This window comes from Pygoscelis adeliae, unplaced genomic scaffold (genome assembly GCF_000699105.1).
Source record: "Pygoscelis adeliae isolate BGI_AS28 unplaced genomic scaffold, ASM69910v1 Scaffold100, whole genome shotgun sequence".
NCBI classification, from domain to species: Eukaryota; Metazoa; Chordata; class Aves; order Sphenisciformes; family Spheniscidae; genus Pygoscelis; species Pygoscelis adeliae.
In genome coordinates, this window is record NW_008824034.1 from 4,153,018 (window position 1) to 4,176,866 (window position 23,849).

Here is a 23,849-nt window from a genome sequence, read left to right on the forward strand (position 1 = left end):
TAAAGAAGAAACAAAGGAAAAAATGATCACGTATTCTCCACTGAGCCTGGAGATGCAATTGCTTAAGGAAGCATCACCACCCATCCTCATGTAGTAGATGAACACCTTAACTACCCAACAGGCAGCACTTCTGGGAACAAGGGTGAAGACAGATTTTACTCTTGAAAATTCTGACCATCTGTGCCTTCATCAGGTGGCGGCTGACGCCACCTCCGTGGTCAGCCTGTCAAGCTGTATGAACGAAGCCATATCATAGGTTTAGAACAGGGTTTTACATGCGAAGCCCAAGCAGGAAGGGGATCCCTCCTGTATCGCACTGGATGCAACCCTATAGAGGACTGCATGGTGGCAAAATGGAACCCTATTCAAGATTGCATAGTGGCAAAATAAACCAGAGGCTGGTCTAGAAAAAGCTGGGGTGGGCTTGCAGCATGAATGCCTAGGGTAGAAGAGTGCTCTGATGCACTGGCCGTAGGCACTTACTGTGGTATGCAACGTCACAGCATCTAGCGATGTCACAGAGCACTATCGATTCCATTTTAAAATGAGGGACTGAGAGATTAGGTGATTTGCACAGGGTTACACAGAAAGCCAGTACTTCACTAGGAAATCCAAGTCTCTGGTGAAGACCTGCCTACCAGACCACCCAAGCAACATGTCCCATTTTCTGTATCAGTGTGTTAATTCACCATTTGTACACGCATGTTCCAACTATCTTCAAAGAAATCACCTGGGTGCCCATGGCTATGAAATACATGCAGAAGAAACAGTGCACACCCTGCTTTTTCATACTAAGGCCTAGAACCACCGCCCACCGAGCTCAGTGGGAGCAGCCTGGGGCTTATGTTCAGAAGAGGGGAAAAATCAGCAAAATAGAGAAACTGCAAAAGTGTTGTTTTAGGCAGAGCTTGTAAATGCCCTTCTAATGAGTGTGTTTTATGGTAGATGCTGCTCCATTCTCTCTTATCTTTGTTTTTAATTTAATAAATATTCAGAGAGGCAGTAATACTTGTCTCTGGCAATCTGTTATATGTTTGTCTTGGTTGTTTTTCTTTGCCTACAAAGCTCAGAAAGGATTCTTTCTTGAGGCGAGGGAGACAAAGAGCAAAAGAAGGTCTGATCTAGGAAATTTTGCATGCAATGGCCATAATCCTGACTGCAGTAAACTAAACTTCCCAGCTGCTATTTCACACTGGTCAAGCCCAGGGCCAGTCACAACAAAGCTTATGAACACACAAGTTTCTGCAGGTAACACGACAACCACTGCAAATGCACCACAAATGAAAATATAACATAATATAATTAATTAAAGAAAACATAACTTGTCAAAAGGGCAGTGTGGTGGGTGCATTTGGGCTAAAGACATGGCCTGGGTGGCTACAGCTGGATGCTAACGTATAATTCACTGAAGATACAGCCAGCAAGTTTCAGGTCTCCAGTTGTCCCTCACAAACCATGTGTCATACAGGAGGTTAGGAGAGAGAAAGGAAGACTATGCACCATGGTCCTCAGTCAATGGGACAGGCAGACATGTAAACTTTCCCCGAGCTCCTGTTAGGCACTGGTATTTTATTGAAGCCCATCAAATAATTTCCACCCTTAGCAACGCTGCTACTGCAAAAAGGTCTGGCTGAGTCCCGCAAGCGGCAGAGCCCAGGAATGACCACTACGGAGAGCAGCCCTCACCCGGTCCTGGCGGAGGCAGGAGGGCAGGGCTGGTCCGGCAGTTCGGCCCCACTGGGCTCTGCTGCTCTGCTTTCACCAGCACAGCGCACTGCACCATGGACACGCTTGCGGCTTATCTAAAGGGCCACATAACTACAGACAGTGCAGCCTGGGGCCAAGCTTCGCCAGTTCCTTGTGCAGATGACCCAGGGACAGGGGAGGGTGCAGATGTTTCTGCACTCCTGAAAGAGCTTTTGGGTTTCTGCCTGTGGAGCTCAGGGCCTGTTTTTGTTGTACAAAGCCCAAATGGTGGCAATGAGGAGGAAAGAGTCAGCTCCTGGTGGGTGAGGCTGCGGCAGCTCAGTGCAATGATGAGAAGTACACTACTGTATTGCAGGTTGTTTGACCTCTGCACAGAGGAAGGCAGAAAAAAACTTAAGCATCCGGTGAACTTTTCTGTGAGATAATATAATTCAAATCCTACATGCCTCTGCCAAATCCTATGCCATAGAGGTTGCTTTGTGGCAAATCTCTTCATAGCAAAGCGATGAAACAGAGACTGTATCACATAATTAAAAGAAGGAGAGGCAGCCTGATTGAAGGCAGAAACGAAGCATATTCTAGAACTGCAATTATAGGCTTGACCTCAGTCTCTTCCTGCCCACACATAAAAGGCTGGACAGAGCCTAGGAATCATGGGAAGGTGATGCCAGCAAATATTTCAGAATATTCACTGTCAAAATGCATCTAGTGTCCACTGCGTACCAACTCAGCAGGCTGAAGTGTAAGCAAATCTAGTCATCTCCCTGTTAGGGGACACGTGAACATAAAACAGTGGGAAAAGGAAAAATGAGTCTGCTATTATTTGAGAAAATTCAGTTACAAGGTAAGAAATCCTGACTCCACTGAGGTCAGAGGCAAAAGTCAACTTCAGTGAGGTTAGGACTATCCAATCTATGTGTTTACAGAGTGACCTTGTGAGCATTAAAGTCTATTGCAAAGGTACAAGCTAGCTACATTGAAGTATTTCACTTAAATTATCACTGTAATAAAAATTATTGGATAGAAAATTCCAGATAGGATCACACATACAAAACAACACAAGTATTTAAAGCTCAGCATATAAACAGACACTGTGCGTGGAAGCGGTGAGGAAGTATATAGTTACTTAAAGAAACATACCTACATCTACCTGCAGACAGGTGCCACAGCACTGTTGACCAAAGAACCCTGAATGATCGTAGAGAAAGTTTTGAGTTTACTCATCTGAAAAATGTCACTTCAAAATGTATGGGCAGCAACCCCACACCACCCACCACACAGCTGCATATTATACTCACGCAGAGCACTACTGAGCTACAGAATGACATAAAAAAATGGCACTGCACTGTTTTCCGTGAAGGGTCAAAACCCCAACCCCACATCCTGCAGAGATGTGACCGTCTGCTTAACTCTCTCCTACTCTGTTCCTTAAGCGCATGCACATTACTTTGGAGAATCAGAAGAAAGGATGTCATTTGTTTAATCATCCACATGACTTCACCATTCTTTGCTCTGCCCCAATTTCTTTTGGAGGTCCTTCATCTTTAAGTGCTCTCTATTTTGTTTAACTTGTGAAATCTGATATATCTACCTTCTAATATGTTATGACTATAAAGAACCACACAGACAGTGTGTGTGTTGTGTATGCATCCATTAAGATGCATATATAAACATCTTGGTTTGTAAATACCTGAGAAAGTAGGCAGGGAATTGCATTCTTTTTTTTTTTTTTTTTCCAGGAAAAGTTAAAAAACTTTAATCAATCCAAATTTGGAAGTATTTAGAAATTCCTGGAAGTAACAATAATAAAACCAAGCATATGAAATGCTTTAAAGAGGAATTTAATGGAAACAAAGTAATCCCACAAAATTGAGTTAGGATTTATTTTCACATGGTTTGGACTTAAAATAATTCCAAAATCATGTTAACTGTTGGGGTGGGTAGATGACTGCTATGGAAGCATGCATTTTTTTATAGACCTGGAGATTAAATGAGAAAGTAAACCTGCACAGTTTGTTGGCTTAAAAGTCACTGTGGTCCTCTGATGTAGTAACATCAAGCATCCTCCTTTCTGAAAATTATTTAAACATTGTTTTAATTGACTCCATGTGCTTTATTTATTAGAGCTAGGCACGCTCATCTCTTCAGCTAAGTCTGTTTTTTTCAGCTATAAAAGCCCTCAGGTAAGTAACGAAGAAGGACACATGCAGACACGATCTAATGAATCACCAAAAATACAAATACTCCAAGCAAACTTTTTAAGGGCTTCAGAGATACAAGGCCAAATCACGATTTAAATGGAAGGAGAGGACTGGGGAAGGATTTAAACTTGCAAGTTTCTAAGGAAAAGGTCAGAGCGAGAGAATTGAGTACAGGGGATATGGGGCAGATGGTAAATAGCTTTACAAAACCAGTCGCTAAAATTAATAGCCACCTTCAAGATTTATTTCCTTTCTCTGTATTTCATTTTTCCATCATTTCCTTCTTGTTCAAAAGAAAGTGTGCAGTGTTTTTAAATACAGATAAAAGCAGTGAGCCAGGCTTTAAGAGGTCATTATGGAAAAAAGCAGCTAGACTGCATACTCTGCGTTCCTACTGAGGCAGCTTCCCCCTTCCTACAGTGCACTCTAAACTGCTTAGCCTGATCTAATTTGAAGTCTCCCAAGATATAGGGCTCATGCTACTTCCCTTGGGAGAATTGAGGGGAGACATGAGAACAGTCTTCAATTACAGAAAGAGCTGTTGCTAAAAGGAGAGAATAATCTGTTCTCCAGTTTTATGGTGGATATGAACTTAAACTGCAGCCAGAAAGATTCCAGTTAGACATAAGAAAAAGCTCTCTAAAGGTAAGGACCGTGCAGCACTGAAACAGATTGCTCAGAGAGCTACACAGACTCCATCTTTGGAGGAACACACTTAAGAACATATTAGCACACATCAGTCAGGAATGGCTTAGGCAGAATTGATTCCTGCATTGGGACAGGGATGTGTAGTGGATGATGAGATTTCTCAGACCCTTCCCAGCCCTTTTTCTTGTTCTGTAGTTTGATAGATCTCTGTTGGCCAAACACTACCCTTACTGCCTCTCTTGTGGATAGTAGATCCACAAAAAGGCAGAGGAAGACAGCAACAATCCTAGTCTTTTTCTTCCGTGGCATTAGAGTCCACAAAGGCAGTTTCAGGACCAACACTTTGCCCACATCATTACAGGGCAGCCAGAGGAGCAGGAGGAGGAGCAGCCCTGCACACATTGCTAGCAATAAATGCAATCTGAGGCCACTGCTGCTAAAGAGACCTTATCAGTGGGTATTCTCTCTGTCAACTGCCCCTCTCAGTACTTTTAACTCTTAGCTAAATCTGTTGCTTTAAACTTTCTCCAATCTTTGGTTACACAGTATGTTAAAATTACATTCAGAAAAAATTAATATGTGATGAAGAGATGTTCTAAGGTTATTACAAACTTGATGTTACAGCTGGTGCTAAGCAACCTACTGCCTTGATGGAATAAAGATAACCAAGTGATTTACCATTTATTAAAGACTCCATTAATGATTTATTAATGTTTTATTAACTATTTATCAATGCAACCTTAATAAAAAGCATGTCTTGTTTCACAGTATCTTTCTGGTTTCTACATTTATACAAACCTGATCAAACTCTCTCTGCTAGGAAGCCAGTAATGCATGAGGGGCAGCCACATTTTATGTGTGTGATGCATACTGAATTAAAAACTGTCTCAACCCGTTTCATCTTTGGGGAAAAGGCTAAGGAAAGAATTAATATCTAGATATGTATTTATACATGTACAAGCAAATGACACTAAAGCCTAAAGGAACACAAAGGCAATAAACCTACAGGTTGTTTTTCATTCATATTCCTTATGAAGGAATGGAAAATTTGCATGAGCAGTTTGGAATATCCTGACCAGTAATCTAGCTTGCTTTATACTGGGCCAAAGGCTTCCTGAGGAAGGGATTTTGATACATCGTCAGTATTGACAGGGACATGATAGATAAATCCATGGATATGCATTTGATTATCGTGTTTCAGCACTTAAAAAAAGTTCTCAGCATCAAAGGGATACCACACCTTTTTTCCTGTAAGGGGGTGGGGGGAGACTTCAGTGATGGCCTGATGGCCTCTAAGAGAAAGCCAGTTTTCCTGGTATGAATGTTAAGGCAGGAAACTTTTTACTCATGCAAATGTTTTAGCAAATTTATTACCAGTGACTAGTGCCCAGTACATATTTTTGGAGGAACAATGTGGCAGCATCTGCAATGATGCCTTTGTCATACTAGAATTTAACTTGCTACTGTACCAAAAACTACTAGAAAGCCATTTGGAAATACAGCGCATACATGCATGATTTTATTAGTGAAAAGCTAGAGTTTATTCTACAAAAAGCAACCATTTCCCTGACCATAATCTAAAAACACAGTGTTCATCTTGTGGGCTTTATCAATGACAACAAATAAGTTCCCTTTCCCAACTGGGGAATGGGATGCATTCCATACCCTCCCATGGTAAATTAATATTCCTTTCCATATTAACAAGAAGGGGAAGGACAGACAAAAATGATATTCAGCGAAAATGAATATAGAAATTGCTTTAGAAGCCAACAGGAGTTGACTATAAACTTCACAACATATGTTCTCCTTTCCTACTTTAACATTTGGAAATCCACAAAGTAAGTGATAGCAATATGGACATTTTCTTTTTCTGTTGAGCTTCTCAATACTCTCTGACTCCTTTATACCTTACACTTTTCACCATATTTTCCTCATACTGTAGCTTCTATAACTAATAACACTCATATTCTTTGCTTAAAGCATTTAGAAGACAATTAAAAAATAGCAAATCGTGATTGATGTACTTATTGCTCTAACCAATCTCGTGTATGTGAAGAAAAACAATGCTCTGTTACAGTGAGAAGGTATCATCTCAGCTCAAGAGGCTGTTTTAGGGGGAGAGAAATGAAGCTACACCACATGAACCCACCACCGGATTTCCAATTTAACAAGTCCGACACAATCCTAAAAGTAACCACAGCCTATAAAATAGTGTGTTTATGCTGTCAAATGATTTAGCTCCCTGCTGGGTACTGGGCCCCAAATGGTCCACGCTGTGCATATACTAGTTTATTCCCAAGGCTCCTCTGTGAAACAGATTGGATACTTCTCTCCAAGGTGAATCAGGATCATTTTCTTCAGGGCCCACCTCAGGAAGATTATATGGTCAAAAGCTGTCCTGAATGTGGCTCACACTGCCCAGGACAGTCCTTCAATTCAATCCCAAGCAGGTTTTGTGCCCTCAAGTACCTTCTCACACGTTCTTGGCATTTTCAGGAACATGCAACACAACCCCCTAAGGGTCCTACTATAAAAACATCATTATGGTGAACTGCAACAAAACAAGAGGTCTGTAGCAGCTGTCTCCCTAGTCTTGTCAGGCTCAGGTTATCTATAATGAGTAAAGTGCAGGAAGGACATAGGGGGTTCACAGAACATAATCGGCAAAGCAGACTCACACCGTGTAAAAAATGAAACAGGAAGCACATGGGAGAGCTTTCTTGACAAGTTTTATATGATGAGACAGAATTAAGAGTTCTGTGGAAAAGGGAGGCCTGAGAAATTGTGAAGTCAAAAGTAGATGCATCCTGCATGTATGACTGCCTCTCTGACCCACACTGTCTTTGTCTTAGACCATTCCCCAAGCTTTCTAGTGAAAGTCCAAGAGATAAGCAGGAGCCAGTGCTGCCTTTGTGACAAGCCATGAGCCTTCAGAGAGTCCAAAGACAGGCATGTGCTGACCAGAAATAATGACACTGAGGTAACTCCACTTCCTATCCAAGAGAGGCAGGAGGCATCTTCTTTACTTGCAGAATATGTGGGGTTTGTTAAGGATAGGCCATAATGGCTGCATGCAAGGAGAGAATGATCGAAGCTTTGAAGTTTTGCCAAGCACGTGAGATGCTGGGCCATGTGAGGTATTCGTATTTCCATATAACTGTTCTTCTGGACAGACCTACTGATGGGTCAGGAACATGGAACTGCCAGAATGGGTCAGACTCGAGGTCCCACTCATCTGGGATGCTGGCAGACAGTGGTCGGTGCTGTCTCTTTCACAGAGCCCTTCAAGAACACCAGAGCAATCATGAGGGTAAAATCCTGATCCTCCATACTTACTAATTCTCAACTGTACTGAGATCCTGTCGGTTTAATACTGCATCCCGAACCAGATATTAGTTAACACCAGCTAACACCGGTTTGAGAGTCCTAAAAGTTAATGATACGCCTGTAAATATTCAGGTACTTGCAGTCACGTGTACTAAACCCACTTCCAGAAAGCTAGGCATCCTTCATCTGTCACTCTCGGTAACTAAACTAATGATTTTGTTGCCCAATACACAGTACCAGAGTCTTGCTGTGGACAGTATGGCCAATGCAATACCTCCTGTTCTTGGCAGCTTCTCATCCCCACTGAGATGCACAGCCATATCCCATTGATTTTATTTATTCAAAACGATACTTGTTGGTAACCATCTCCAGGGATGGCACATCTAATTTTCATGAGGGCCCCAACAGATAGGAAGTATGCATTGAACTGTTAAATACAACATAACATCCTGGCAGTACAACAGTATAATATAAACAAAGGCACAATAAGTAATAAAAAGCTAATTCTTTCAAAAGTTACTAATACCAACATGTAATTTCATCTCTGCAATTTAAAAAACATTGGCAACATTTCTCCAAGTAAATAAGCAACTGTGTTTTGAAACTATTCACTGCTGGCACTTGTTTAAGGGAATCTGGTAATTTGTTCCATCCATCCTGAGCTTCACAAGCAAAAAAGCATGTCTTGAATCGCCTGTTTTCTTCTCTGAAACTTAGGGTTCACACCAAGAGGAGAGCAGAACGATAATTTACAGTTACAAAACAAGACTACATCTACCCTGAGGCACTCCACTGTGCACATTTATACAATACATTACACCATCTCCTTTACATTGCCAGATGTAATCAATTCATGTTTTTTTTCATACAAAATACAACAGTGAATTATGTAGTCACATGACAAGACCTTATCCATGTAATTTATTACAAAATGCATTTAATTTCTATAGCCACTTATGCCAATGTTGTGAAAAAATAAAATCTCCAAATTCAACATCAGGCAAAATTAAATTACTAAACTACAAAACTTCTCGTTCTGTAAGCTTAGCACAGAAACTGTTTAAGTTTTACATTGTGCACTAAGTTTTAGACCCATGTAAGCAGCTTATAACCCACATCCTAACAATATGATGAAACTGAGTCTAAAAATCATCAGGAATTTGAAAGCATCAACTTGTGCCAGAAGACACCAGCTTTAGTCTTAAAACAGGAGCATCAATTATCTGAAATAGCATATAGGGGGAAATTAAGAAACCAGGTTAGGCAACTTATTTGAGTTCAAAGCTGAATTCTTTTGCGTACGCCGTGATTTGCTTTCATTAAAATTGGACTCCAAGTTATTACTCATCAAATACAAAGAAATTAAGCTACCACACACTGCTGTACAATACACATTGAAATCTTTTATAAAAGCTGTTTTTTTGCCTTCAAAACTAAGAATATGCCAGATCTCTTTTATTCTGCTTACCACACAAGCAGTATTGCAGCATGGGTTTTCCTGAGTGGGTGTGCCAGGGTGGCATTTCTTTTTAATGTTGAGTGTTTCCCTCTTATATGGTCTCATCAACACCTCAACTGTAATGCCATTGAAACAGTGGTCTGAGGCTTAAGCGAAGACAGTGAACACCTAGAAAAGCTCAAACCTGCCCTTACAGAAGCTGTCGTTTTCCACCATTTCCTTTTCTTCATCTATGTGATGCTCTCTCTACTGTGTGTCCCAGTTTAAAGCTTGCTTCTCCCTTAGTGTATGAAGAATGCACTCTCCCCTATGGAGTATGATTATCTTCCCAGTCCCTACATCAGAGATTCTGAATGCTTTGAGGGCAAAGACTGCCTCATTTTTTGTCTTAGGCAATGCCTAGGGCAGCAGTGGAACTTCTGAATATTGGCTGGAAATTGGGAACAGTGAATATTGGCTAGAAAATCCTGGGCCGACAACATAGCCAGCTTGATCAGCATTCAGCAAGCCCTGGATGGACAGAAAACTTTAAACTGAAGCCTGATCATTGGATCCTCTAATTTGGCACTCTGGTTTTTTGTAAGGTTAAAAGCTTAGCATGTTTGCCAAAAAATACACTATGGGTTCTGTCCTGTAACACAGAGGTAGAGTCCTTGCCACCTCTCACGCTCAACCCTTTAATTCTCTTCTCTTACAGAAAGACCTAAGCAGCCACCTGAAACCCTATCATGCGACCTGGCATTTATTACAGTAATTTTAGCCTTTGGAAAAGAACAAACATTTCAGTCTGGATTTCCTTTTCCTCACTTGTGCCTTGAAGCAGGTCTGTTCCTGCATCTGTGTGTCCTGTAAATCATGCCAACACTCCCCTTTGATCCACTCCTGCTAAGCTAACAGGTGTAGAAAAAATGGATGTATGTTATAGACGATGTTTTGATACAACATATACTTTTTTGGCATGTCAGCCTTACCCAAATAAGCCAGCTTAAAGAGTAAAGAAAACCGAAGCCAAAACATGCTGAGGTCTTTTTTGATCTCCCTTAAGGTATGGAGGCTTCAGAGTATTTCTGGTAGACAGATTCCCACTGTCACATGCATTTGATTCCTCATTTCCCAGCTCATTCTTTCTTACAAAGCTAATAAGTTTGAGGTTGGAAACATTAAATACTCAGAACTGCCACTAAGACGTATGACAGCTGAGGATGCTTGGTCCCACACAGAGCGGTCCTAACATCTGAAATCAGCATGTTCAGACTATACAACAGTTTAGTATATCCTCCTCCCGTGCCTGCATTTTTTAAAACCTTCTGACAACAAACTACATTGAAACAAACTAACTCCTAACAACAGGGCTGAAAAAGGGCAAAGTCCATAACCTTTCTGTCTCCAAACACTACACTACTTTTTTTCCCACAGGAAAACCAGTGAATAGGACACAAAGGCCACAGCACTAAAACACAGTAAGTTTCCTGCTCCAGCATTTAAAAATTATGTATCTACATTACTAGACAATGACATGTATTGTCTTTGTTGCTTCTAGATGGCCAAAAAGGAATAGCAAACTGTTCATTAGTAATAGTTTATCAGGGGTCATATGAGCAATCCAGAACAAACCTGGAGCAAGCCCAAGAAAAGACCACCCAGTAGACCTATGGTTACTACTTAGCTCTAAGCAGTTAGCGCTATTTGCAACTCCAGCTGGTGTCAAACACTGACAGTTACCAGTTATCATACAAAGACAAACCGGAATAAACCTGCCAAAGAATACTTTTTTTTTTAGTACAAAGTGCAATGTATTATCATGTTCAAGCAATTACCAAAAGGAGTCGTTGATCTCACTTTGCTGGAGAGATACAAAGGCTAGATGCAGTAACACGGCATTCTATTTGAAAGGTAACTTGTGTTATAAGTGAAAGACACTACAAAATGACAATGCTGCTGCAAAGGAGACAGAATGATACATTTAGTCAAATTCCCAGCCTAAGCCTTTTCAAAGAGCACAAGCAGTTAGCGTAACATTCCTTAGGGCTCCTGTATCCTTTCAAACATGATAGCTTTCTTGTAGTTTACACTTATCATATTAAGAAAAATGGTAATGAGGAGATCATGACAACTTCTTTTAAAAGCAACAATGACTCAATTGCCAAGGAAAAAAGGAGTGATAACTATTTTCATGGAAAGAAGCCTCCAGTGAATGCCTCACTGCTGAAGCTGCGTTCTTTGTTTTTGTCTGAACTTGGAAATGACAAGGGGCTGCTCTTCAAAAAAATCTGAGCGCCAGTTTTCATTTGATTGGTACAACACTCCTTTTCAGATAAACTGGCAGCTCAGACCTCTTATTGAAAAGATTAGGGACTCAAGAGGTTAGAAATGATAAAATACTGGAATAAGTGGGAAGGGATTAGTTGGCTTGATCTAAAAAAAATAAAAAAATCGCTACTGGGAATGTTCTCCTACAAACCAAACACCAAATTCTTTTTCTGAAGCTCAGAAGAATATTTTTAAAGGTTACTGTACCTTGGGGTACACAAACAACATATTCTTTAGCAGGATATACTCATGGCAAAGAAATTAATGGACTACAAAGCCCAAAGGGGCTTTTAACGCTCAGTGCTTGTGCAATAAATTCCATCAGAAGATCTCAAAGCATTCCTCACCAGAGATCAGTACCTGCCATTTTCCAGCTTGGCTCCAGAGGTGAAATTTGGTCCATGCCTCGAATCACCCACTCAACCATCAGCAAATGCAATGAACTCTACCCTGCCCTTTTTTTTTTTTTTCCATTAGCAACCCATGCAAGTCTCCTAAGTCCATGTGTGTCCATGTTGTTCCTGTTTCACCCTGCGAAGTACTAGCAGGCATTATTTCCAACTCCCCCCCCCAATATTTGCTTACATGTTGCACAGAAATTTTGGAATAGAGGAAATATTTAAAGAAGAGCTGTAAACTGTTGAGAACAGGGTTTCTAGTGACACCCATACCAGAGCCCTCACAGCCAATACAGTAACACTTGCAGCAGGTAGAATAAACAGTGCATGCAGAATGTTGAACAAACATAAATCCGGGCACTTAGGTCTGAACTTCAGATTCATGTTTGTAGTCAGTTTTTATCTCTTGCCTCTGAACAATGGTCAACAAACACCTCAATGCCTTGAACTAATAAAACCATCTTCCTTTCTAATGCTACAGCCTGACATTTTCTTCAGCTGATTTCTGCAAGGCTGGGTGCCTGTATGACTGTCTTTAAATCAAAAATTCCTCGGGGAAAAAAAAAAAAAAAGCAAAGCATTCTGGTCAGATTTTCTAGCTATCCAAAGAAATTGTTACACAGCTGACATAAATCAATGTGGCAGGTTCTACAGGCTAATTAAACAAATGTGACAATTTTACTGTGACAATTTGAAAACGCTCAGAAGTGCCTCCCATCCACAGTGTGCATTCTTCTCAAATGTGTATTAAAACCCATGTACTGTATTAAGAAATTGAAAGGAAATTACATATTCAATAAAAAACACAATTATAAGCAAAATTTGAAACACATGGCTAAAATAGATTGGAAGTACGTAAGGCTTCTCAGAACATTAAATTCAATGACACGCTTTCTTTAAAGAAATGTTAGAAATTCTCTATAGAAATGGATAAGCCACAGTATGTAGTACAATTTTAAATATCTGATTGAGCCTTGCTTTTGCACAAGTATAACACCAATAATTCCAGCTGAGGACCTCAATGCATTTTGCTAGCAACTAATTTAACTACGCAGCACAATGGCAGTGCGGGTGAGGTTCTATTTCCCCATTTCATAGAAGGGACGCTGTGGAGCGAAGGGCCATCTCAAGGTTATACAGGAAGATTAAAGGTAGGATGTTTTATCTGAGTCTATGTATTCAAACATTTATTGAGAGGATGTTCAAAGAGATGGGAAGATGGACCATATCAGCCTTTTACTGGCAGGTGTGAAGTGGTGTATTCTGAAGACTTTGACAGCTGAAACAACCTCCACAGGTAAGAAGGGAGACACCTTCAGAAAGAGCTCCGTTAACTATGCTGCATGACAGTCTGAAAAGCCTACAGGTCAATGGCAAGTAGCACAGACATAAATTGCTCCCTCCAAAAAGGCAGCTTCCTTCTACAGAATGTGGAATAACTTGAACTTAAGACAGATGATGACTGCAAGTCTGCTTTCCCATGTTAAGCTGCTTCCACAAACCCCATGGAGGCTGGCAAGGCTGATAGCGTTTCACCATATGACTCCTCCAAAGGAAAAGAAAGTCCACCTGCTCATCCAGGGGATCTCTCAGGAAGAAATACTTCTTGGCCCATAACTCAGTTGGTGTCTGTACTCTTGCCTTAAGAAGAAGAGGTTAGGAGTGACTTGGGTTAAATTTAGACTGCAGTACATGAAGAAAATGGCAACAAATATTCCTGGTATCTGCTGTAACAGAACACTTCCACCCATTTCCTCTGAGAACAACAAGGAGATTCAAAGTTCTAACTTCAGGTTTACTGCAGGTGTCATCTTTGTCCTGTTTTCTTTACTTTCCTTCTAAGAGCACAAGTACAGTGAAGCATCAAAGGTTGCAACATGATGGGTATAGTTAAAGCAGTGAAACTGAGCATTCCTCAAGTACCTGGCCCCTTTTTGGTCCTTTTTTTTTTTTCTCGTTTCTCTAGTTCTTTCCTTACATACATTTTTTTTAACAACCAACCAATTTTTTTAGGTTGATTTTCATGGCCAGCTGAAACTTCAGAGGAGAATTTCAAAGAGGAGAGCTCTTGAAACTCTTTCTGAAGATTCATTTAGTTACATCTTCCAGCCCTGTCTTCCCTTGGACACTGCAAGTCTGCCTAGCCTTTTCCTAGCTCTGCTTCTGTTGACTAACCGCATATGGCCAACTTATCCTTCATGGGCCACACCAGCTTCTTCAGCAGAGCTGAAGAACTGACTTATAGGGAGGCTTCCTACCAGGACTTAAAACCCGCGACACTTGCCCTCAGGGCTGCGAAAATGGTGCCCTTCCCTTTTGTGAGATAAAGAACCACAGAAGATGCTACAGACTTTGTCATTTCAAACCAGAATTCTTTCTAAAGCATGCATTCATTTCAGAAAGTCTAACTCAATTTTAATATGTTTTCAATGTCTTCATTCTGTGCCTAAAGCAATTTGTTATGTAGAGTACACATTATTAATCTACTTAAATGAAAGGTAACATTGCTAGCAGTTTAAACACTCAATACCCATATTTAACCATGTTTCATTTTGACAGGACAAGACGAAATAACAGAAATGATTAATCTGAGACCAGAGGAATTTTCTACTACCCATATTTCAAAATAGGACTAGATTTTTTTGTTTAATACTTTGGTAGTAAGCTGTGCAAATGGAGTATAGGCGCTTCAGATGGCTTTTCTGCTGTTGTTACCAGTCATTTTGGAATAGGCAGCAGTACTCCAGGACAGGCACACAACAGGCTCTGAAGTTTCTAATCATGCGTTTGTACAACATAAATTCATACAGCCCACGAGGTCCTTAAGGGAGGATACCTGGTACAGCTAAAGCCAAACACTATAACAGTGTAGAAGTGTTTAAAATTTTCCATCGAGTTCAGCACTTGGGGCCTTTTTTGTTCATGGGAGCATACAAAAGGTCAAAGTTGATCTGACATCACAGATTCCTTGGGTCTGTTTTCTCTCGCACTTTCACTCAAAGATAAGGGAGTTACTCTTTATTTACAATGATGAAAAGGGACGGGAAGTCAGGTCCCATGGGTCTGCAAATCTGGAGTAGAAATCTTAGTTTTATGATACTGTCCACTCAACTACAAGTCCCCATCAACTCGTTTTCCCACATTTTTTGTTTCAGTCCTAGTTATTTCTGGAAATACGAAACTTAGAGGTATTTGACAAAGTAGTATGTGAAGTGACCAAAACTTTTAAGTGCTGCAGAGGGTGCACCTGATCTTCCACAGAAGTTGCAAAACTTACTATCTTTTCCTCCAAGACAATGACTTTGCTTGAATTACTGTCTTGTTTGGACTGGCTTTTAAAAAAATATTTTGTATATTCTCATAAAATACCATTACTTTTATCATAACAGAGTACTGAATCAGAGTGAGGATGCCGAGCATGTAACATGTTGCAATACATAGTGGATCATTTCTGAAGTGACTGTCAATGAGGAAGAGAAATGAAAAGTGGTTGTTTTGGTGCAAAAGAGATGCTGAAGAGCTTGGAAAACAGGTAAGAATTAACACTTTTTCATTTAGTCATTCATTTCTCATGAGAGTGCTTTCATTCTTTTCAGGAGCAGTAATACGTGTCCAAACTCTTCTGATGTCAGCTCACGTTACAGTAATCTTAGTAGCAATGGTAAATCTGGCAATGATAGCAGAATTATATACTACTACTGAAATCAGCCATATTTCAATTTGGCAGTACAAAAATATATGTTAAAATATTATGGTTAAGGAGATAAGAAAACAGAATTGAATAGTGAGTTTGAAATAGGTGCACCGCAATCTCTTTCTCTTTTCCTGAATACATTTTGTAATCTTTTTTTATTGTTACAGTGTAGGCAGGCTGCAATAGACCCACATAATGATCAGATTTTACGTGTCAAAGTTCTTCGCTAAATAATTTCTTTAATACTGCTATGAAAATAAAACCTTTATTTGATAAATGTCCCTGCAGGCTGGAATCAGACCTTGCTTGTCTGTCCTGACAAAGGCCTAATCTTTTGCTGCCTTACATCTTGAAGAGGCATTTATCCCTATAACAGGCAGGTGCAAAACACCACCTTTCGAATACAGGAAACACTGCACACCCACATGCATTTGTCAGATCAGACAGGCAACCTTTTCTCCCCGTCACCTCCCCAACAGCATGAAGTCTGCTTTGCGTTGATCTGGTGGCACAAAGCAGATTTATAGTATATATCTACATCACAAGTGAACTCCTCTCATACCTAACCTGTGCCATGCCAGCAGTGCAGCGCTGGCCCACAAAACCAACCGCATAAGCTAAGTAGTTGGGCATTGGCTCATGCCAACTTCCTACTCAGCTAGCCTGAGTTTTCTACATTAGGTACCTTCAAGTTAATATAGACAGCTTTGGAATAATGCTCCTGAGGTGCCTTTCTCATGGGTGGCACCATAATATTGTCACTGTAAAGGTGAATGGCCAAAACCTCAAATAATCTTGTTCTGCTGCGTTCAGGTGCAACTCACAGTGGCCAAGGTGAGCCTCCGTGTTAAGGGTCTGCTCTAGACTGGGAAGACCTAAGGCTGCATTCTCCAGCTCCGAAAGAGCCTTTTGCACTTCAAGCCTACACCAGGCTGTCCTCAAATGACTGCAACTATTGATCTCACTGTGCCTGTGTGTATACGGCTGGACAGTGCACAAAATGCTGGGAAAAGGCTTCTTTTGACCTTCCTGGAATTGTTGCTGAATGCTTGTGGTGGTACTGAGACAAGAATTGAGCTGATTACCTACCAAACCAGGAATGAGCTGTTCTGAAAGAACGACTCAGCATTTCCATTTTCTGGAGCGAGACTACTTCTAGAGAGTCATCAGAGCAAAAGACTAGTTGCTGCTTTTACGTATACCTAAAGTAATGCAGGGGTAACTCCTTTTTATTTAATAACAGCAGCAGCAACGTAAGTGGAGCTGCTGCCAATTTATACCAGTGTGGGAGGAAGAAGAATTCAATGAACTCAAATGAGATCAGAGGTCAGTGGAATTACGCCTTGATTTATTTTGATGTGAGAGCAGAAACTGGTTCTGCCTCCATTGAGAAAATGCTGATAAAAAGCTGAAAAATGCAATGGCTTGGAAATTGCTAAGAAATTAATTGTTTTTATCCATCCAAATCTTCATGTACATAAGCAAAGTCTAAAGAAAAAAACCAAACCTGCAGTTGTAACATGTTGCCTTTTTCAAAGCAGGCTATTACCTGTTCCTTACACGCTTCCAAAGGCTGCACGCCAGACGAAGGACAAAGGCCGCAGATACACATTTACACGTGGGTTAACTTTTCAATCCATTTTTTCATTTCAATAGAAATAATAAATCACCTTATCCTGGAGAAAGAAGCAGCTTGACACAAAACATACGGTGCTGGGCTATTTTTATAGCACACCTAAGACATATAGGGATTCATTTATTTACTCAGCTATTTAAAAGTGGCTACTCTTACTCATTCTCTGGACAGCTAAATGCCAGGTTGCTAAGTTACTGTTACTTGACATCATCTCCTCCCCAACGTGTTCCCACATTTGACAGGTTCACATGATTTACTAGGCCAGTCAGCTCGTTATTCACTTGTCCAATGACGTCTGGATAATCATTTTAAATTCACATCATGTCCTCCCCAGCAAGCCCCCAGATTCCACATGAAAATATTTAAACTGCCTGTCAGCTACTAAGTGCATTTGTAACCACACTGGACAGTGTACCTGTATTTTTCAAATTACAATTATTATAATAGGGTTTAGCATCGTTCTTCAATGTTGGTTTGTATTTTAGAAGAGAAAACAATTATTGAGGGGCAAATAATGGGCTATATCTGTTACAGTCTAATTTTCCTCTGTGAACAGCTCACCTCAGCTATGGATGATACATATTAAATCCGTTAGTGCTTTCAATTGGCATAAGGAAGGTAATACTACACATAATTTGCCCAGTCAAGGGCATTTTCACCTGCTGATCAATTTACATATTCTCCAATGTCATTAGACACGAGCTAGTCATCAGAAGAATAGAAGGCCATACAAATTATAGACTTTGCTCATTTAATTCCAGTCATTTTTATACTAATTACAATCTGAATTATATTTAGAATTTGTTTTGCTTCCTGACTAGAAAGCTTTTAATTAAATCACAGCTGTCCACATAACATCAGAAGTCCATCTAGTTACTTGATGCCTTACTACAGCGAATATGCACCTACAAGAATTCTTTTGTTCCTCTAAGCAGGGACAGATTTTTAGACAGAAGTGCCTGCTCAGATGGTTAGCAACACAGACACGAAAGCTTCATGTGTACAAACCAGAGCCTCACTTCTGCGGGATTATGTCTCATCAATTGCCTAAACACCTAGCCCAAAATTTCAATTTACACTACAAGTCCTCAAGAAAATTTAGTTAAATCAAATTTCCTTTCTTTCCCATGTAATGTTGTATGCTTATCACCTCTTAACCAGAGCTAAACCAATGCTAAGAGAGGTCCCTTCTGTGCTCTCTATAGGCAGAAAAAGGATCGCTGCCAGTTCACACTCAAGTGTCACACCTACACACACCCCTATGCCTGGACCAGCACGACGGTTCATATAACGCGCAATGACAGCAAGGCACACTGATGTAAAGCACTGGTACAAGAGGCACAAGTAACAGCTTCAGAACACTGGTTTAAAATGTCAGTTCTCCCGCCCCATCTGCACCTTGTATCACAACATTTCAATGAACTCATTTCTCAATGGCTGCACATAGCAAGTGACAACTTAATTTAAATCCATATTAATAAAATGTGAATTACACACACATACACACTGCTGATTGCCTGTCTTCCATGTTATCCACACTTTCAAAACCACTATGCTGGTTTAAAAAAAATAAGCCACATTTTGGAACAGAAAAAAGTGTACCGACCACCAGTGTATTCGCCTTCATATTTCAATTTGGTATTAGCAACCTGTATTAAATGTAAATCTCCTGTACTACCTTTACAGCTTGGCCTTAGTTGTACAAGAGAGATATTATTATTATTGTTATTATTATTATTATTATTATTATTTTAAACAACCTTCTCAGCCATCCTTGTTAGAAAAGCAAAATCAACAGGAGACTGGTCTGCCATTAACCTTTGGTTGTAGTATCAGGAACAGTCCTTAAAGTGTTTACACAAGATGACAAAAGTGGCTAAGTGTTTCAGGAAATTTGAAGGACTGTGAAATTTTGTCTCTGAAGACTCAGGGGTCTGAGCGGACTCAAGACCTTTTCCCTCACTCAGTTGGAAATTTTTGACCATAAACTCAATTAAACTTTTTTTTTTCTAGGAAAAAAAAAAGAAGACAGAGATTAGGAATTGCAAACCTCTGCAATTACGAAAAACATTAATCAAGTTCAGCTTGAAAAAAGAGCTCTGTAAAATCAGAGGTCACAGATCTTAGCTTGGGTCCCTCTTCCTTTAAAGTCTAGCAAAAAAACCTACAAGACTTACTGTGTCTTTCTGAGAGGTGAAACTGAATTAAGTCACTTAATTCCCTGACTTAAAAAAAAAAAAAAAAGAAAAAAGCAAACTTCAAGGCATGAAATGCTCTCAACGGAGACTGGCAGGGCTGGGGCGAGGCAGGCAGCAGCACCCTTCCTCCAGCACTTTGGGGCACACAGCTCAGCGGCGGACATGGCCCAGAGCTGAAATTGCCAGTTGTTGCCAACGGTTTGGTGGGTCAAAATGCACAGTATTACAGCCCCATCTGTCTACCTTTGGGACTTGACTGTCTTGTAATCCTTGTTTACCTCTGCAACATCCCTGACAGGACGGAAATGTTAGTAGCCTATTTTTTTACCTGGGGAAGCTGCCATCAGGGAGCTGAGGCCCACACTCCCAAAGGCTCTTCAGAGCCTATGTAAACGGCCCCAAAAGGCCAGGAAGCATCTGTCAGGGCTGGGGACTTAATCCAGGTTCTCAAAACACAGATCGCTGCTGAAACCAAGGGTCATCCTTTCATCTGGAGCAGACAGCTTGAATCTCCTGACACAGGGCTTCCACGGGGAGCCTGAAGACTGGATTTTGACCACTGCTGGGCATCACATTCTCTTACTTATTTTCTCTCCATTGCCTATCAAGTAGAATATGGTACTCTGCATGCAGCCAAAACACATTTCCCGCTAGCTTATTCTGCATTATAAATTTGAGAAGAACAAAGTCATTGACAAAACTCAGGTACTTCTACTTCCATGTGTGCTTCAGCACCATATGAAGTTGAAAGCCTAAAACGCTGCCACTGAAGGCAACCAACTGGGACTGGGGTTTGCTTGGCCTTTGATGGGCAGCCCCAGAAGCAGCTCTGTGATCTGCTGCTTTCATACACTCAGGGCCTTGCTGGCAGCCTGCAGCCTGCTTGCAGACAGGTTACAAGAAGGCTGCAGACAGCCTGTCAGCGCCCAGAGCTGCCTAACACCACGCTGATGGCATACAAAGCCAGCCTCACCATCTAACAACACTACCTAGCTGCGCCTGTGGTGAGGGAGCGCATATCCCAGACGAACCATGGCTGAGGCCCCACGCTCACCTGCGGCGTGCCAAACCCATACCTGCTCCCCAGCACAGGTGGTTTCATATGCTCAGGATGGCTTCTGGCTACGCCTGTGGCTATGGCTGACAGGTTTGCTCCATACCTGGATGGCTAGGCTGGGCATGGGGTTACCTCTGGGCATCTGCACCCGGCAGTCAAGAAAGTTCTGCTGGTTCGTGTCCCTTTTTTGGGTGCCCATTACATGTCCTTGTGAGACAGATCCCCAGAGACATGGAAACCTGCCAAATCCCTGGTCTGTCCACCCCAAGAGTCCCCCCGAGTTTAACAGCCTACTGGTGGCAGGAGGTGCTGCCTGCAGCCGCAGGGACTCTGCAGTTCATCCCCACCCTCTGAAGACAACAGAAAGTCCTGCACCGATTTCAGCAGGTTTCAGAAGGAAGCCCGGGACATTCTGCGTCTGTCTGTTGACTCAAATTACAGTCATGGGGTAGGAAATAGGATCACCTCCTCTTGATTAGAAAAAAGACATTTCTGCTTCCTGTGATTTATATGCACTGTTCCCACATTAAAACTGTCACCTGGATGATTGATCCCTGAAATTCCCTACATCACATTTCCTTTTGATGCTGTTTACAGAAAACAACTGCTTTCCCCAGCTAAAAAGTCATTCATTCCAACTACAGTAATGAACCTAATTGAAATATTTAAACAGGGGAAGAAGACATTTAAAATGTATCAAGTATTTCACACAGCCTTTCAACATTTTCTTTGCTTTTGCTCCCTTAGTGTTCTATAGGCAGTAAACCCCTGCTCCCTCTGAAGGTTGAAACTAAATTTTACTTATTTCCTTGCATTCATTGCTTCTGGGTGCACATACAAATGCATACTCCTCTGTTACTGCAGGTCTGCGCGTGCATGCTTGCCTGCTGGTTCAACGTACTTCTGCAGCAACACTGGCAACCCATAAGGACATCAATAGCATCCTAAGATAATGTGTGTACACAAAACAGGAGCAAGTTTCCCAAACTACTTAACTCTGGATTGCAATGAATACTGAGAAGCCTATTTTTTTTATAAGCAAGAATATGTCCATGTCTTTGCAAGCAAGTTGGCATGATTGTTATACATGATTTCAGGTCTGGTTTAGTTTGCACCCGTTGCTCCTAGTAATAAGGATGTGGCTGGCACAAATTCCCACTGAAATTTTATCCCCTCTACGCTGAAAACCAGCAGGTTGGCTGGCAATCCCAGAGAGGTAGCTCTTGACAGATGGGAAACTCAACCCATGAGGATAAAAACCTAAATCCCAGACAGGGACTGGTGGGTTGCAAATCTGCCCCCAGAGAACTCTCACTGCCAATAGGGGACCCCAAAGTTGTGGTGTCTGAGGAAAAGCCCATCTTACACTTAAAGTAAGGCAGATTTACATGTATACAAGTTGTGCACGCTCCCCTTTTTCTTGTTATACAACCTCGTTGCAATTAAGCCATGCTCAGTCTGGAGTGGTTGTTCTAATTTTCTGTATTCAACCACTGACCAGAGCTCCCAGAAAAAAATGTCTGTAGGTCTTTAACAAAACCATGAATGATGAGCAACTGTAGTTTTGGGGGAAGAAGGAGGAAGACTGTAGGTCAGCCTGTGAGTGGGAGAATTAAGGCGACTCCACCTCAGGGTAGGAGAGAAATGTGTCCTGGAGAGACTCACAGAGACTGAGAGCTTAAAAAAGAACAGGAACGTGTGTAAATCCTGACCGACACAAGCCAGCAGATGAAGAGTATTAGGTGAACTGACCTTACTTACTAAGGAGCACCCTGGGCCTACCGTTTGGCTGTGTCTCTTTAATACAGACCCACTAATATGTTATTATTTAATGACAGTGTTGAAGACAGCCATATAACCCTTCTCCATGAAAGATGAAATAACAGTACTACAATAACACAAAAGATACAAAAGCAAAGGGTATTACTCACCCGCAATATTTCTTCCACGCAGCTGGAATCATTGGGAAGGGCAACCTAGGTTTAAAGAAAAAAAGAAATGCTTAGTCAGGTGTTGGATGCAAAGTTCAGTGGCTACAACCACATAGGTGAACAGCTAACAATCAACTGCCTCTCTTTGAAGACTGCTGTATCCACGCTTGCTGCCTACCAAATTTTCCAGTTCAGATCAACATAAATCATCAGCAGGACCCATTTTGTCAAAAGTTGTTTTTTTCTTCTGCGCTGCTTTGTGCTCCTAACGACACTTTTGAAGCAATAAAGAACTCTGATTTCCTCACAGTTGAGAACTGGCACTAGAATTGCCTGAAACTTCTGTAATTGAAGAAGATCCCACTGTTACTCCTATCGGCAGCCTTCAGAGAGAAGGCGAGGTTTGGTTTAACTTGCCGTACGCTGCAGCAAAGGACAGAGGTGATAACAGTTCGGAGGAAGCTGTTATCATCAACTATCTTATCCTACAGCTTAATAGGCTAACAGCCAAGACAGCTCTTAAAACTCAAACATATACTGTAGTAAAATACTGGTTGGACTATAAGGGTGGCTGCTGATTTTGTTGTCCCTCACTTCATCAGCCTGTTGCAGGTAAAGTATCCTCTGAAGACTGAACAGCACACAGGAATCCACCTCAAGAGGCTTGACAGACATTCCTTCTCGCCTTAGAAAGATGCGATGTATCTATGCACACAACCATACCCACGCACACACACAGTAGTGCCCTTAACGTCTTCCAGTTGAAAATACTAGTTTAAATGGTACTTACAGCATTTGCCACATTCCCTCATTCCAAGGACATGAAAGAGCACAAAACCTCTAAATACTGTGAACAATTACATAAACAACTGGCAGACTTGAACTGTACGTACAACCATTTTGTAGCACTTGCAGGTAGTTATGATAGGTTCTTATCATAGGGGTACAGCAGAAGAGGAAGAGACAATATTCAGGAAGGTACCAAAAAACCAGGTGCGTGCTTCGTACCATAAATACTCAGTGAGACTTTTCTGCCCGATGCTTCTACCTTATTGCCCTTGGTAACTAGTTTGGTAAAAGACACTCATGACTAAACTTAATCCCTGTCATCCTAATCTGCTATAGTGCTTGACCAAAAGCACTGACCATGGCTTTCCTCCTATATTTCAGCCAGCACTAAGCTTCAAGAATAAATCCACACGGCTACAAAAGTCAAAGACCAGAAAGACCTATTAGATCACCAAGTTCACGCTCTGCTAATGTAGCACATTTTCCCCATATCT

General features: G+C 41.2%; 2 protein-coding genes across 2 annotated transcripts in view; one reads left to right on the forward strand and one right to left on the reverse strand.

Moving 5' to 3' along the window:
* LOC103922933 (chromosome unknown open reading frame, human CXorf40B) overlaps positions 1–23,849 on the forward strand; it is a 700,660-nt gene that overhangs the window by 293,302 nt on the left and 383,509 nt on the right. The gene's annotated exons all lie outside the window — the stretch shown is intronic.
* AFF2 (AF4/FMR2 family, member 2) overlaps positions 1–23,849 on the reverse strand; it is a 256,405-nt gene that overhangs the window by 134,347 nt on the left and 98,209 nt on the right. The window contains exon 4 of the mRNA XM_009331422.1: positions 22,567–22,611. Within this exon, the coding sequence (XP_009329697.1) occupies positions 22,567–22,611 (45 nt within the window). The remainder of the gene's footprint in view (positions 1–22,566; positions 22,612–23,849) is intronic.